General features: G+C 38.8%; 2 protein-coding genes across 6 annotated transcripts in view; one reads left to right on the forward strand and one right to left on the reverse strand.

Annotated features, from left to right (window-relative positions):
* CLCN3 (chloride voltage-gated channel 3) overlaps positions 1-4,452 on the reverse strand; it is a 49,303-nt gene extending 44,851 nt beyond the window's left edge. The window contains exon 1 of one of the 2 annotated variants that reach the window (XM_032223755.1): positions 4,352-4,452. The gene's annotated coding sequence lies outside the window, so the exon portion shown is untranslated. The remainder of the gene's footprint in view (positions 1-4,351) is intronic. The other variant, XM_032223757.1, reaches the window with a different exon arrangement.
* A 3,032-nt stretch (positions 4,453-7,484) lies between these two features.
* Positions 7,485-16,451, forward strand: part of NEK1 (NIMA related kinase 1) — an 88,520-nt gene continuing 79,553 nt past the window's right edge. For all 4 annotated transcript variants that reach the window (XM_032224125.1, XM_032224127.1, XM_032224128.1 and 1 more), the window contains exons 1-4: positions 7,485-7,629; positions 11,008-11,155; positions 11,235-11,331; positions 13,360-13,457. In XM_032224125.1, the coding sequence (XP_032080016.1) occupies positions 11,039-11,155; positions 11,235-11,331; positions 13,360-13,457 (312 nt within the window). In that variant the 5' untranslated portion in view covers positions 7,485-7,629; positions 11,008-11,038. The remainder of the gene's footprint in view (positions 7,630-11,007; positions 11,156-11,234; positions 11,332-13,359; positions 13,458-16,451) is intronic.

Genomic DNA, 16,451 nt, shown 5'->3' on the forward strand with positions numbered 1-16,451 from the left:
TGGGACACAATTCATTTAGCAATGGTCTTGCTTAGCAAAATAAACTTTGGGCTCCATTGTAGTCATGGTTATTTGTAGTTTACTGCACATCACTGCCCAAATTCACTAAAGCATAGTAAGCATAAGACATTCAACCTTCAGCAAGTAGAAAGTTTGGCTTGCAACTTTATATCTCATTGGCAATCTCTCTAACAAGGAGGGAAATTGGTGAAATCTTTATGCTCAGAACCTGGAAAATGTTCCCTGAATCTCAGCCAATATTAAATATTATTTGATTTTTTAAAAACTCTTGTCTATTGTTTTTAAATTTAAAATGCTATACTGATGTATAATACATAAAAGTGGAATTCATGCAATCTTGGAATCAACATGTTTACTGGGTTTGTCTTGCAGCCTGGAGGACACAAGCGTCATGTGCTGGCCGTTTAGTGAAGGGGGAAAAGTTGTGATATGTCATGTGACGACACGAGTTTGACACCCCTGGATATATAGTGACATAGTTTCAATTGAATATTTACAATACTTTTCTGAGACATTCAAAACTAGAAAATAACTCCAAAATCTTTTTAGATGATTGCCTGTTATTTGTATGGTTGTGGTTTGGGGTTTATTGGATTTATATGCCATCCTTCTCCCAAGGACTCAGGGCAGTGTACAACATAAAAAAAAACACATAATACAAAAGTTAAAAAAAATTAAATAGAATATCCCAAACAAACCCAATTAGAATTAATAACATTTTTTAAAAAATTCGATTAAAATTAACAATGATCAATAATTTATTTTGTTTTGTTCAGGCCAGGCTGGCTTGAAAAGCCAACTTTTTAGGGCACGTCGGAAGGACCGGAGGTCGGGGATTATACGAAACTCCGGGGGCAGCTCATTCCAGAGGGAAGGCGCTCCCACAGAGAAGGCTCTCCCCCTGGGGGTCACTAGCCGACACTGTCTGGCCGATGGCACCCTGAGGAAGCCAACTCTGTGGGATCGCACTGGACGGTGGGAGGCTACCGATGGCAGTAGGTGGTCTCACAGGTATCCTGGGCGTAAGCCATGGAGCGCTTGAAAGGTCATAATTAGTACCTTGAATCACACCCGGAAGACAATCAGCAACCAGTGCAGGCCGCCTAAAAGGGGTGTAACATGGGAGCACCTAGGTGCCCCCATGATAACCCGCGCAGCCGCATTCTGGACCAGTTGAAGCCTCTGGGTGCTCTTCAAGGGCAGCCCCATGTAGACAGTGTTACAGTAGTCCAGGCGAGAAAGGACGAGGGCATGAGTGACTGTGCACAGAGCATCCCGATCCAGGAAGGGGCGCAAATGACGTACCAAGCGAACCTGGTAAAAGGTCCCCCTGGTCACTGCCGTCAGGTGTTCTTCTAAACTAAACCGCGTATCCAGGATGCCCAGATTGCAGGCCCTCTCTGAGGGGGCTAAAATTTCTCCCCCTTTTTTCAATGCCATTGTAACTTTGAACAGTCACTAAGTGAACTACTTCAAGTCAAAGACTTCCTGTACTATACAGGTATTATGTGGGCAAACCTTGGAAGTCTAATACTGAACATATTGCTGCATTATGGACCAGTTGAAGCTTCAGAATGCTCTTCAAAGGACATAGAGCACATTGCAATAATACAAGTAGAAGGGGACTAAAGCATGAGTGACAATAAGCAATACCTCTTGATCTAGGAATTGGTACAACTGGTGCATAAGATATAATTGTGCAAAGGTTCACCTGACCATGCTGCCATCTGCTCGACTGTTACCTATCCAGAATCAATTACAGAAAATCATTGGATTTGAGGGGCCTTAAAGCTCACAGTCACTCAGTCTTATCAAGGTTGAGCTGAAGCCAATTCCTTATCATCCAGACCTACACACCTTCCAGGACCTGAGAAAGCACATCAACAGTATCACTTAAGTGATTCAGGCATGAAGTACCTGGATATGATCAGTGTACTTAATTTTAATAGTTCAGTTAAATACCAATCAGACCAGAGGTTTCCAAATCTTTTCAGGACAGAGAAAATGATAGTTTAAAAAAGTTCTCAGAACCCCTAATCAACAAGGACATCTCTAATGATAAAAAAAATAATTTGGCCTTAAGACTCCCACATAACCAACCTCATCAAGTTCTTTTGAAAATTAGAAAACAGTTTGAAAAACCTTGAATTATATTTAAAGAAATCCAGAAAACTGAAAAGTAGCAAAGTTGTTGCCAAACCAATTAGTGTAATATTCCATATTCAATCCCTGTATTTACAATATATTTAATTCATTCTTCTTGAATGACCATCAGCTGTATTATGTATACATAATCACAACTCATGAGTGTCATATGACTTCAAAAATTATATTAAACTTATTTAAAAATCATATGTTTAGCATTCCTAATAGTAACACAATGTATCCATAGTATTGCAGGGTTGGATTATTTGTATTATTGACCCTAAAATTTTGATTGCCACCAATAGGAAGATAATTTTAAATAATTTTTACTCCATAAGAAACTGGATAAAAACTATCAAACTTAAAAGGTATTCAATTCCACAATAAAAAGAAAGTTCCAGATTTTTAATAGCAAGAGCAGACTTATATACCACTTCATAGTGCTTTACAGCTCCCTCTATGCAGTGGTGGGTTGCAGGTGGTACGCCGCAATACGGGCGTACCGGAGCACTGGGTACTGTTCCGGTACAGTGCTCCAGACCACCCGACTGCCCATGCTCCTTACCTGTCTTGAAACTCTTTGGTGCTTCCGCGCACGGCGCATACAGCGCCTGCACGACGCTCCCCCGAGCCGCTGGAGTGTCACGGAGGTATCCCTGGACGGTAAGATCCATGTGCGCACTGCGCACGTTCATGTGGAGGATGCCAGGCCAGAACCCACCACTGCCTCTAAGTAGTTTACACAGTTAGCATATTGCCCCCAACAATCCGGGTCCTCGTTTTACTGACCTTGGAAGGATGGAAGGCTGAGTGAACCTTGAATTGGTCGAACTTTTTAATTAAAAAGTTTTATAATAAAATTTGGGAACATATTCAAGGAATATTAAGATCTAACATACCAAATCTTTGGTATATTAAGGGACATAATAAAAAGAGAACTCTACATTGTTTACATTCCTCTAATAATAACTATAGTGCCTTGCTGAGATGCATAGGTCTGTCCTACATCCTGCAATCTAAAGGAAAATATCTTGGCAGGAAGAGAAGTATGAGGACAATGATTATGCAACTTAAAATTTAGATTCAAAATTTGGAACAAAAGAAGATCAAGCACAGTCAATTGGATTAAAACTTTTCTAATGAAAGATGGCCTTACGCGAGTAGTTTCATACACACAATATTCTAAAACAAGTTGTGGCTAGGCTTAACCTATCTCCAAAGTCACACCAAGGTAATGATTTTGATTAAAACAGATAGCATTAAGCATAGCCTAAAAATCACAACAACCTCCTCCTTTTGCCTTCTCAGGAAAGGCATTGTCACTGCTTCAAGTACATTTTAAAAGAAACATTGTAGGAAGCATCCTACAGAAACATTTACCTATGGATGTCTTCTTTCATTCAGTTAAAATTAACCCTTCACACATATTATTCAATTCACAAGATACAAACAGCAATTTAATGAGGTCATCTCTTACAGGACAGATTCCAAAAGAATATTCATGGAACAAGGAAGAAATTACTGAATACAAGAAAGATTGCCCACTCTTTTTCTTTTTCATCCATACAGTAGGGATATTTTGTCCAATAAGATACCATATAAAGTTTCTCCCTTTTTTCCAGAAAGGAGAAAAGGAGAGCAATAAAAAGTAAAGCAGCATCAAAGTCAACAGTTTAAAATCCTTGTAAAATATTACCTTTTTTTTAAAAAAAAGAAACACAGCACAACCTTTGATTTCAAATGTGCTAAGACTGTAACTCCCAGAATTTTCAGAAACTTGTTCTAACACTTCCAGAAAGCATCAGGATGAGGAACGCTGGCTTCAGCACTTCTCAGAGGAAAACTTTATTAGTTAACCTCCTGCTACTATAAAGTCTAGGGTAGAACAGCCAGAGCTTGAGACAATGCTTGTCTTTTCATTCCCGTTTTAGATGTAACATATATAGAAAGGCAGGCTTGCCACCACCATCTCTCTTGCAGTTAAATGGCGGCGGGAGGAGGGAGGAGTGTGTTTGTCTGGTGAAGGATGCCGGCAACATCTCTAGCTAAATCACATCTCTTTCACTCACGCATATATATATGCATCTACTGTAATGTTTGTCACACTCTGGTTTTGCGATCGCGCCTCTGAAAACGATTCCTATCTCTATCCCCGATCTAGCGCCCGGGCTAAAATCCGCCCTACCTGGCCGCGTGGCGCCGCCTGGTGATTCCCGGAGAGGGTCTCACACATCCTCCTGCTCCTGAGCTGGGAAGAAAATCCAGGACTCTCCGAGAAAGGGGCGGGACTTCGTAGAGGCAGGACGAACTTCTCGACATCAAATCTTACCAACCAATCAACTTCCGACGCCGTTCGCATAACAGAAGCTTTTTTAGATGGAGAGGTAAGCTTTCTGTGCCGCGCAAGCGCAGAGAAGGACTTTATTAATGGGCCTGGCACTAGAAGCCTCGTTCCAATTGGTTTGCGACTTTGCGCATCCGCCTGAACAGGTTTGTCAAATACCTACGTAAACTTGCTGACCCAAGAATATTGTAGTAACAACGAGGGGTTTCTCACTCCCATTTCCGCCACATGTTTTAAGATTTGAACCTCCAGATAGGAACTAATAGCCTGAACTGGAGAACACGAATTTGAGGAAGGTATAAAAATATATAGCTTGCATTTTAGCATACACACCCATCTAGTTTAATAAATGCAGTTTGTAATTCCCCAAAATGTACGTCTATTAATTTCCTAAATATTATTGCAAACCAGTACCTTTAACTCAATTTTACTCTGAGTATTAGGGTTAGGGTTTGTTTGCCTCAGAATCACAAGACCAAACCTTGAGAACAAATACATACAAAATCAAACTTGAGAAGAAAATTCTGCTTTTGCAAAGAAATTAAAGAAACCATGGAACACCTGGTTAGCTGCTGCAAGAAGACTGCATAAACTAATTACAAACAACATTATGACAAAATAGCAAAAAGTGCATAGGAAAATCTGCAAGAAATATTTTAAATTTAAAGTTTTTAAATAAAAAATAATAAAGAGGGAACCACGAAATAGACAAAGTAATAGAAAATAAAGAAGTTTGAAGTGCTTTGGGATTTTAGAATTAACAGACAATCACCTGTTACATAACACTCCAGACTTAACAATTGTTTATAAGAAAGACAAAATGTCTGGACAGTGGACTTGCAGTACTGGGAGACAGTTCAATATAAGAGAAAGAACTGGAGAAAATCACAAAATACAAAAACCTGCAAATAGAAGTAGAATGGCTGTGGCAAAAGAAAGCAAAGATAGTACTCACACCAATAGACAGCTTGAGTACAATCTCAAAATACATCTGGAGCATTTGAACACCATCGGAATTAACAAAATTGTCACCAGTCCAAAAGGCAACTTTACCTGGAACAGACTATATCCTGAGATGATATCTTTAACACTAACAACATCTGCCTATTCCAGGTCCTTGGGAACAACTTGATAGGTAGATTAAAATGTCAAACCCAGTCTAAACATCTAGCTGACTGTGCAAGCAATCATAAGTTGATTGGTTTGATTGATTGAAAACTTGCCATTTTAAATAATTTATTGGGGAAAAAATTAAGTAGGTAAGTAGAATGTGGATCTAATGCAAACTGTGCATCTTAAAACATTCCTCTAATTTTTGAAGATTGGCTGAAATAAATGACATTCTAGGCACAATTTGTTTTTTTCCTTTTAAATGTTTTGTAACTTTGTCAAGGATTTATTTCTATAAAACTGTTGAATTTGGTTAATTTGATGGGAATGTGTTTCCTGACCTGCTTTCCAAATTATGGATTTGGTAGCTGATGTTAGTCTGGCTTAGAAATAGGCAATTTTTAAAAAGATTTCTTAAATTCAGAATTTTGCTTGGAAGATTTGAGAGTTATAACAACAGGGCCCCCCTGATTTTGTGTGATTAGTAAAGTTAATTGCTTTGATGGCAAAAATGGTTTTCTGTGGCTATTTTAAGGAAACATTCAATTGCAAGTAAGTAATGAAATATGTTTTCAGTGAAAATTTTGGACCTTTTTGCACCAAAGATGAAAAAAATTCTTACAAACCCAGAAATTGGACCAATACAGCTGGCTGGAGAGAGGCACTATGCAGTTCTAGTTTGTTCTTGACAATTTTAGAGTTAAGAGGTTGTTGGAAGAAATGCGCATCTGGGTTCAGTTCGAAGTGGAGAGAAAGACACTGGAAACATGGAGAGTGCTTGGAAAGATGGTTTAATGGTGGACAGTACCACATGGTTTGAGGTCCTGGGTAGCTGATCACATGGACTGTAGAGTGAGATATATTTATACCATCTCTTGGGCTTTGAACTTGTTCTTGGTCCTGTAAAAGAAATGTATTCTGATTGGTTGTAGAACTCCCATGGGGACATGCAGAGGCAACTTTGTGGGTTGTCTTGAGTCCAAGGCTTGGTTGAATCTTGCTCGGTGATGTAATCTTCCCAGGTGCCATGTGGTGAGATGGGTAGAGGGCTAATCATATTATGTCCTGAGGGTGAAGGTCTTTTGTGTTGTAGGTAAGCTGGCCCAGCCTTTTGTCCTGTAGATAGGATGGCCCAGTCTTTCTGGGGCTATTAACAAAGGTGGGGGCTGCTTTCCAAGAGCATTTTCTCATCCAGGGAGGTATACTTTCTGCCTTTTAATATTTCCTAGAATATGTCATTCTTCTAGCAGAGGGGTGGGTGCTACCTTCCTACAAAGTCAATCATTCTTACTATTGAAAGAATTAGAATTCTCTACTGTGCTCATTTGCTTATTTTAAAATTTGCCCATTCGGAATACTTATCTTCAATAAATTATAAGATTATTTGTGGCTTGGTTTCCACTTAAAGTCTACATTTGTAGAATCAATAATTTTTTTATTAGAAAAAACAATGAAGCCATATGAAGCATAAAAATTTGGCTCAGAAATAAGCTTATTTAGCGAACTATGTCATCAACGCTTAAGTTATATGCAAAAGAAATAGTATAATAGGAAGAATTAAGGTTCTGAATTAGTACACATGGCGCTAACGCAGTACCGAAACGCGTGCAATGTAAAATAAAATATGCAATAGAGACGATTCTTACGTTAAGCCAGCCTGCGCTGGGCTCCCCCTCCTTTCTAAGGCTTCCACGTCGTCACGTGGTCTTTCCCTCGCCGTTGCTAGGGTGAAGCTGTAAGCAATTAATGTGGCGCTCCCTATCTGGTACGTCTAAACACATAGGTTCCGTTTCGTCCAATGAGAGCGAAAGTTTTAGATCGCCTTCCTATAGCAAACCGAAAGAGGTGGGACTTGAGGCTCGGTTGAAGTAGTTGAAGAACAGATGGGCTCTCTAATGAGGTTGTGCAGAGACGTGGGAAGCTTCTTGTAGCGGGACACGGATGGCTTTTCTCATATTACTTACAACAGATTTGAAATTTGCTCCGTGGTGAATCACGGTCGTTGCCTTGTAAGTTACCTCAATTTTGTGTTCTTAGTTCTTTCTGCGGAATGGGTGTGTCAAAGCTAGAACTGCAGTGATCATTCTGAAGCGAGAAGGCCTCTTGTTTCCAATCACAGAGTCGGGCAGCTGTGTTGGGAACCGGGGAACGCAATTTCGGAAGATATTGTAATATAAATGATTATTTAGAGAATTCTTATCCACAGTTTATTAAACGGTCATTATAGTATTCAGAAACTACCATAACGTGAAAGTCTGCTGAAAAAGTTAAAATCTCGCTTTGTGCTGTTACGATGAATTCAAGGATGAATGCTGAAAACTCGTTACATCCTTGAAAATGTCTGTACTGCAGTTTAGTATAATGCAGTAGTTTTTTCTTTGAAATCAAAGAGAAAGACTTGCATGTTATAAACAAACTCATGAGGAATTTCTCCCTCAGTCTTATGTGATGAGTGGGGAAGATGATCTACCTAGAAGCATCTAAGTAGCAACCCTTTATCTTAAAACAGTAACGTTTTGAACAGAGATAGCTGTACTGTATAACAGATTGGATAAGTCTGTTTCTTTTATTGGGACTTCTGTTTGCTACCTTTTATCTACTAGTTACCAGGTGTATGACTACACAAGACACTCAACCCTATATTCAGGAGCTTATGCCAGCAGTTTCATAGACATGACACAGCTAAATGTTACCTTATTCTACACAAGTGAGATATGCAGAAAATCAGCAGAACAGAAAAAATCAAGCCATTTGCCTCTGCCTGCTTCAATGTTCAGCATACTTGGATTCTGGGCCTTGTCCTCTCACTTTTTTAAGTCAATAGACTTCCGTAGTTCTTTTTCCCAGCCTTGAGAGTTGGAGACCTTTGTCTTATGTTTATATAAGCATCCCTCCCCCCCCCCCCAGTTTGAATGTTCCCCACCTTAGCAGGTGCTGTGGAAATTTAATTTACCAAATCCTAATTTTCTATCCACTGACCCTTATTATTAGTTTTAGGTATACAATAAATGCTTATTGGTAATTACAAGAAAATTTTGGTTCCCTATAAACAAATTCCTTTGAGGCAGAATAAAACTGCTTCTAATACATTCTGTTACTCATCAGGAAGTAAAGGTTGAGTTTCTGCAAAGCAGTTCCATCTTTCACTATAGTTAGACATTCGAAGAGGATAAGCTGAGAACTCCAGATCCACAAAAATCAATAGGCAATATTCTAGTACCCTGTTTCCCTGAAAATAAGACCTCCCCGGATAATAAGCTCAATCAGGCTCTTGAGCGCATGTGCTAAAATAAGGTCTCCTCAAAAATAGGCCCTTCCCCAAAAATATTGCAACAGAGCAACAGTCATGAGGTGACCACGCTTGCTGCCTCCCACACCTCAAAAATAATAAGACCTCCCTGAAAATAATGCCAAGCTCTTATTTCGGGAGTCAAAAGAAAATAAGACCCTATATTATTTTCAGGGAAACACGGTATATCAAGGCACTTTCATTCTCTAAATATGATTGATTCCTAATAGCTTAATTTAAGGCAGTTAAATATCTTATTTTACCTATAGTTTATATAAAATAATATTTGTCTCTTAATTATAAACATGTTCATTGACAACCCAAAACTTTACTCCGGAGCTATTCTCAAAGAAGAAGAAATGTTGGAAATAACTAATTTAGCATAAACCTAATTTAGGTAAACATGCATAGGACTAATTTACATAACTGAGATTCAGATTCAGACTTAATGAAATGGTTCAAACAAAGCATCTAAATTATCTTTGGTTAATTCAAGCTATACTAGTGCAGAAAATTAAAAAGTTATTGCTTTGGTGAGGTGTCTTATCCTTAGAAATGACATTATGCAATGTCATCTAAAAAGTATACTGTATAAGGTATACTGGGTCAGGCAATTTTTCTATCCCTGTTATGCTGAGTTTACATATTTAAAATTTAACTGATAATACTAAAGAAAAATGTTGGTACATGATCAGTTCTAAATTCTCTGTTTTAGGCGGCTTGTGGCAACATAAAGTAATCTTAATTCTGGGTTTTAAAAGCAAAATCGTTATACTGAATTTTTATTTGTTTTAAAACTCAAAATTGTGAAAGCTATTAGGATACTTCATAAAGTGTATTAGTGCAGGTGAAGCATCCTCTTTGAAGCATTATGCTAGTGTGTCTTTTGCAAGGGTCAGTATGGTTATATGCTCTCTCTGTGTATGCATGTACAGAAAATGCCATTGCAGTGAAGCAAAAATGAATTTATACACAGATACGCAAACTGTGGGAAAACTTCAAGTGGCCACATTGACCTTAGCAATTGCCTAAAAAAGTCCCTGCAGTGTTCTTGGAAAAGTTTTTCAGAAATAGTTTTTCACTGTCTTCTTGCTAAGGTTTAGACTGCAGGAGTGTCAAACTGGTGGCCTGTGGGTCTGATGTGTCACAGGCCATACCTATCCCAGGTCAGCGAAGGGAAAAACATCTAGAAGCATCACATGACAGCAATGTGACACCGCGAGTTTGACACCCGTGGTTTAGAGAGATTGACTGGACCAACTGGCTTCCAGTTTCTAGCCTGGTGCCTTAATGTTTGGTGTTGCACTGCACCAAACTGGTTCTGATTCCTGAAGTCATAGAAACTTCAATTTGAGGAGGAGCTTTGTTTATATCAATATAGCAATAGCACTTATATACCGCTTCCTGGTGCTTTTACAGCCCTCTCTAAGCGATTTACAGAATCAGCATATTGCCCCCAACAATCTAGGTCCTCATTTTACCTACCTTGGAAGGATGGAGCCTTGAGCCGGTGAGATTTGAACTGCCAAATTGCAGCTAGCAGTCAGCTGAAGTAGTCTGCAGTACTTCACTCTAGCCACTGCGCTACCACGGCTCATAATATACTCTGTGAAGTTCCATTTGAATATTTGCACTGCTCCAAATTTCTCATTACTGCATTATTTGTCTTCTTACGCTTATGGCAGTTGAATCTTACCAAGTGATTTATGGAGGCATTCCATTTTTCCAAAACAAAAATTTGAGATTTATAAAACAGAATTCCCCCTTTTTATTGGCAATTTGCTGTAAATAAAAACTAATTCTTTTTAGTGAGTGCTACTTTGAAGATAATATGGATTCTCTAATTGTTACTAGTGTTTGTATATTTTGTAAATTATTAATAAACCAGCTATTCCTCTGTTTCCCATTCTTTGAAAAACAACTATAAAACAAAGCAAACATGAACACAAGCTAAGTATACCTTAACTGAAACAAACAAACAAAAATGATTCAGTATATTTAAATCTTGATAGTATTAAACTAAGTAATTCAGACACCAGTTTAGAGTGTAATTTTAATCTTAACAAATGCTAAAAGAATAAACTGATTTTCTCCACAGCTTATGAATAAGGATGCCTTAAAAAGCTACCATGGACAAATATATTAAGGTGCAAAAGATTGGTGAAGGATCTTTTGGAAAAGCAATTCTGGTTAAAGCAAAGGAAAATGGCAAACAGTATGTTATTAAGGAAATTAACATATCCAAGGTATGTCTCTCAAATTATTTTTCCTTTTCATTATTCTATTTACAAATAAATTTTAAGAAATAGTGCTTCTTTTTTTAAGATGTCAAATAAAGAAAGAGAAGAATCAAGAAGAGAAGTTGCTGTTTTGGCAAATATGAAACATCCTAATATTGTTTTGTACAGAGAATCATTTGAAGGTAAGTCGTAATGATAAACTGATATTTTGAAGTCAGGCACAGAAGTCTTAAAACACAAACTCAATTAAAGATATGAAATTGTCAGAATTTGCTTAAATACTATTTTTACTACCCAGATTTTCTAGTTGATTTTCTTGTCTATGTTGCAATTTCATGTCTGCTGATGAGGAATAAGTACAGCTAATTCCTTATAAGGAATAAGTACTATTACGAGCATTCATTTAAAGCCTCTTTGAAATTATGAGATAAGCACCCATAGTGTTTACAAGCAAGTCCCAAAATTACAAATGTTGTAGCATCACAAGTTGTTCACCCTTATGAACAATTGCAGGTCTGCAACAGTCACCCTATACTCTCCGCTCCCCATAACTTCCCCCTCCCATATTGCCCTCCATTTTCAAAGGTGTCATGCCTGCCTATGGAGCATTTCAAAATGGAGGGGTTTGCTCTGTTTTCAAAGGCCTCATAGGCGTCGATGGCATGGTTCCTCAAACTATGGCCCATGGGCCACATGCAGCCCACCAAAGCCATTAATCCAGCTTGCACAAGACCACAAGGCTGCCCCGCCCACATCATCCCACCCACCCTTCGGCTGAGTGCAGGACTTACCTTTCGAGCCCCATGGGCTTGAACTGAAATGTAAGGCCAACAGTTTTGATCGCAGAGACGTTTTGGAGGCAGGGGATGTAAAAAACAGGGTGCATAGATGCCCCAGGAGACCAAAAAATGGGCGGAAATGGCCCCCAAACAAGCCATTTTTGCCAGTGGCTGCAGGATGCTTCTGTGGGTGGTGGTGGTGAAAAACGAGGTGCACAGACACCCCAGGAGGCCAAAAAATGAACCATTTTTTCCTACTTTTGGCCAAAAAACCAGGCTGTTTTTGCCTGTTTCTTGCCTGCAAAATTCTTCTGGAGCTGGGGGTGGTGGTGTAAAACGGAGCGTACAGACACCCCAGTAGGCCAAAAACCTGGCAAAAATGATCTTTTTTTCACCTTCCCCACCTCCAGAAGATAGATAAAGAGAGAGAGAGAGAGACAGAGGGAGAGAGAGAGACAGAGGGAGGGGAAGAGAGAGATTTTTCAAGCTCCTTGTGGCTGAGAAGAATTGGTGCAAAAATGAGTGTCCTGAAGTGGACCACTAGACTCCTAAACAACTGGGGAAAAAACAATCTAGTAAAAAGAAAAGGCAACCAAAAGAGCAACATGCAAACAAAAGCAAATAAAACACTCCTAGGAGCAAAACAAATTAAAGTTTAATTTGTGTGCATTGTTCAGTGGTCTGTTAAATTAGCCACACCCATCCAGTCACATGACTACTTGGCCATATCCAGTCAGTCCGGGGTCCCCCAATAGTCTGAGGGACTGTGAATTGGCCCCTTGTTTAAAAAGTTTAAGGACCCTTTGTCTATGGAGCATTTTAAAACGGAGCGAATCCCTAGGTTTTCAAAGGTCCCATTTGCATGCAGATGAAGTGTCCAGTCTCTGTCTGGGGGGAAAGTGTCCCGAAGGTGGTGGAAAGGAGTTTGGGGAGGGGCGAGGGGTAGAAGATAGGCACCCAGGAGCTTCCATTGACTCTTCTCTCAAAGTGAAAGAAACCGTGACAGAGAGGAGACAGATCTTTGCAAGGTAAGTCCAGTGCCGCAGGAAGTGGGAAGCATGAGGTATCTTAGAGGCCTTGGGGGCTTGTCCATCACTACACCCCACCCCCAATGACCTTCCCCACCTGAGATATCTCATGTGCACTTAACAATTATTATTATTGAATATATGGGTGAAAGCAGGGAATAATCTCAAGATCATTCGAGGTATGAATGAAATGGGCAAATTCCATTCCATTTGTAACTCAAGGGCTACCCATAATACTGATCAGTAGGATTTCTAAGAGAATGTTATTGAATTATGATTATAAGGTACCATATCTGTTTCATTACTTTGAAAATATGTAATTATTAGAGATGAGAAACTAAGAAATTACTTTATTAATAGTATATAATATATATAAACAACTATTTTCTTTTCTTTGTTACAGAAGCTGGCTGCCTTTATATAGTAATGGATTATTGTGAAGGAGGAGATCTGTTTAAAAAAATCAATGCACAAAAAGGAGTCTTTTTTTCAGAAGACCAGGTAATAAAAATTGGAATATTTATTTATTTTATAGGCTGTCCATCTTCTAAATAACTCTTAACAGCTAAAAAACATAGAACAAATAAAGTTACTCGGAAGAGCAAAATAACAACAAAATCGTTCAGATCAAAATGTGAATGTGAATGTGAATGGGTTTATTTATAGGCCGCCCTTTTCCCTGAGGGGACTCAGGGCGGCTAACAACTCATAGGAAGGGGGATACAGACAATAACATATAACATTACATATAATTAAAAAGTAAACAACATTCATCCAACATTCGGGTGGGGGCAGATCAATCTCTACCCCCAGGCCTGGCAGGATAGCCAGTTCTTGAGGGCTGCGCGGAAGGTCTGAAGGGTGGTGAGGGTACGGATCCCCACGGGGAGCTCGTTCCAGAGGGTCGGAGCTACCACTGAAAAGGCTCTCCTCCGCGTAGTGGCCAGCCGGCACTGGCTGACAGATGGCACTCGGAGGAGGCCTAATCTATGAGATCTAATCGGTCTCGAGGAGGTAATCGGCAGGAGGCGGTCTCCCAAGTACCCAGATCCACTACCATGGAGGGCTTTATAGGTGGTAAGAAGCACCTTGAAGCGCACACGGAGATCAACAGGTAGCCAGTGCAGCTCGCGGAGGATAGGTGTTATGTGGGTGAACCGAGGTGCACCCACAATCACTCGCGCGGCCGCATTCTGTGGTACAAATCTTTTTATTTCCATTTCATTCTATACAATCACATGTTTACTGTGGAACCGAGACATAACATTGAGTAATAAACACAGCCCTCACTTTTATAGAGAATGCCCCCTACAATACAAACCCAATATACCGCCTTAGCCCACCATACACCCTCTTTCATCCCCCTCCAACTTTCATTCTTCCTTCTCTCATACCCCTCTACACCTACTTCCCCTCCCCCTCTATCTAACCCTAACCCTATCACTCCCTCTCTTAATCCATTCCCTCCCTTCCTTCTCCTCCTCCTCTCTCTCACTCTCTCTGCTCTCCTTCTTCTTTCATTCAGCTCCTCCCTTCGGTATCTCTTACTTTCCGATATATTCAGTTTGTTCTGTTTTAACACTAACATTAATAAAAACCACAGTATACAAGTGCAATCATGCTTTAGAATTTAACACATATTATATTTCCCCCCTCCCCCCCTCCCCCTAGATCCCCGCCTCCCTTCCCTCCCCCCGACTTCCCAGAGCCCATACATGGTATAACTTTTTGACAATCACAGTCTAAAATATCTCTACATTGAACTCAGCTTCTTGCTGTTACCCAAATTTTTAACAATTTACGTTATTACTAATTTTAAGCATAAGCTATCTGGAATTTCCTAGTCCCATATTTGCTTTGTATATAATCAATCCATTTTTTCCAGTCTCGTTTATACTTCTCATTTGAATGTTCTTTAAGATATGCTGAAATTTTTGCCATTTCGGCTAAGTTTGTAACCTTTAAAGTCCATTCTTGAATTGTAGGCAGGTCTTTCTTCTTCCAGTATTGTGCCACCAAGAGTCTTGCTGCCGTTATTAAGTACAGAACCAAATTAATCTCTACTGCTACGAAATCAGTACATATACCTAGTAAAAACAGTTTGGGAGTGAATTTTATCCTTTTTTTGAAGATATTTTGCAGGATCCACCAAATTTTTATCCAAAATGCCTTAACATTACGACATGTCCACCATATATGAAAATATGTAGCATCGAAAGAACCACATATCCAACATTTAGGCTGAACATTTGAATACATAGAAGCAAGCTTTTTGGGATCTAAGTGCCATCTATAAAACATCTTATAAAAATTTTCTCTCAAATTTTGTGCTTGTGTAAATTTTACATTTCTTACCCATATTTTTTCCCATGTGTCCAGCATTATAGGTTCTTCAATATTCTGAGCCCATTTTATCATACAATCTTTAACCATTTCGGTTTCTGAGTCCATCTGTACTAATACATTATATATCCTCTTTATGTGCATTAAACTTTGATCTCTTATTTGTTTAAACAAGTTATCCTCAGCTATTACAAAACCTATTTTTTGGTCTATTTTCCACCTGGCCTGTAATTGGCCATACTGAAACCACGTTTGAACTACCTTCTCTTTTTTAAGTACCTCTAAAGATTTTAATTGCAGCACCCCTCTTTCTGTATTAAGAAGTTGTCTATAAGTGGTTCTATCGTGTTTTTGTTCTATATTTATATTTTCAATTGCATGTCTAGGAATTGCCCACATGGGCAACTTGTCATTTAGTTTATGTTGATATTTTTTCCAAACCCGCAATAAGGCATTTCTTAAAATATGATTTTTGAAATTCTTATCCAGTTTTTTGTTGAATAACAAGTAAGCATGCCAACCATATACCAAATCATGTCCCTCAATATTCAGTATTCTGTCATTGGTTAAATGGATCCAATCACTAATTGCAGATAAAGCCACTGCATCATAATATAATTTTAAATTTGGTAATTTCAATCCTCCTCTTTCACGTACATCTTGCATTATTTTCATCTTAACCCTCGGCTTCTTTCCTGCCCATACAAATTTGTTGATACCCTTCTGCCATTCTAGAAGGTTCGCATCTCTTTTAAGTATTGGTAACATTTGAAACAAAAATAAAAATTTTGGTAAAATATTCATTTTCACTGCCGCTATCCTTCCCAACAAAGATAAATGCAGTTTCTCCCACCTTTTCATCTCCATTTGTATACTATGCCAGAGTGGTTCATAATTATGCTTGTATAATTTCCCATTTGAAGTTAAAATATTAACTCCAAGATATTTGACTTTTTTAACAACCTCACATCCTAACATCACTCCCAATTCTTCCTTCTGTTTGGTATTCATATTCATTGCTAATATTTTGGTTTTTCCTAAATTAATTTTAAATCCAGAGACTTGACCATATTGATTAATCGTATTCATTAAAACCTTGCTGGATTCCTGCGGTTGTTTCAATATTATAACCAAGTCGTCCGCAAAAGCGCG

This window comes from Thamnophis elegans, chromosome 9 (assembly GCF_009769535.1).
Source record: "Thamnophis elegans isolate rThaEle1 chromosome 9, rThaEle1.pri, whole genome shotgun sequence".
In the NCBI taxonomy this organism is placed as follows: domain Eukaryota; kingdom Metazoa; phylum Chordata; class Lepidosauria; order Squamata; family Colubridae; genus Thamnophis; species Thamnophis elegans.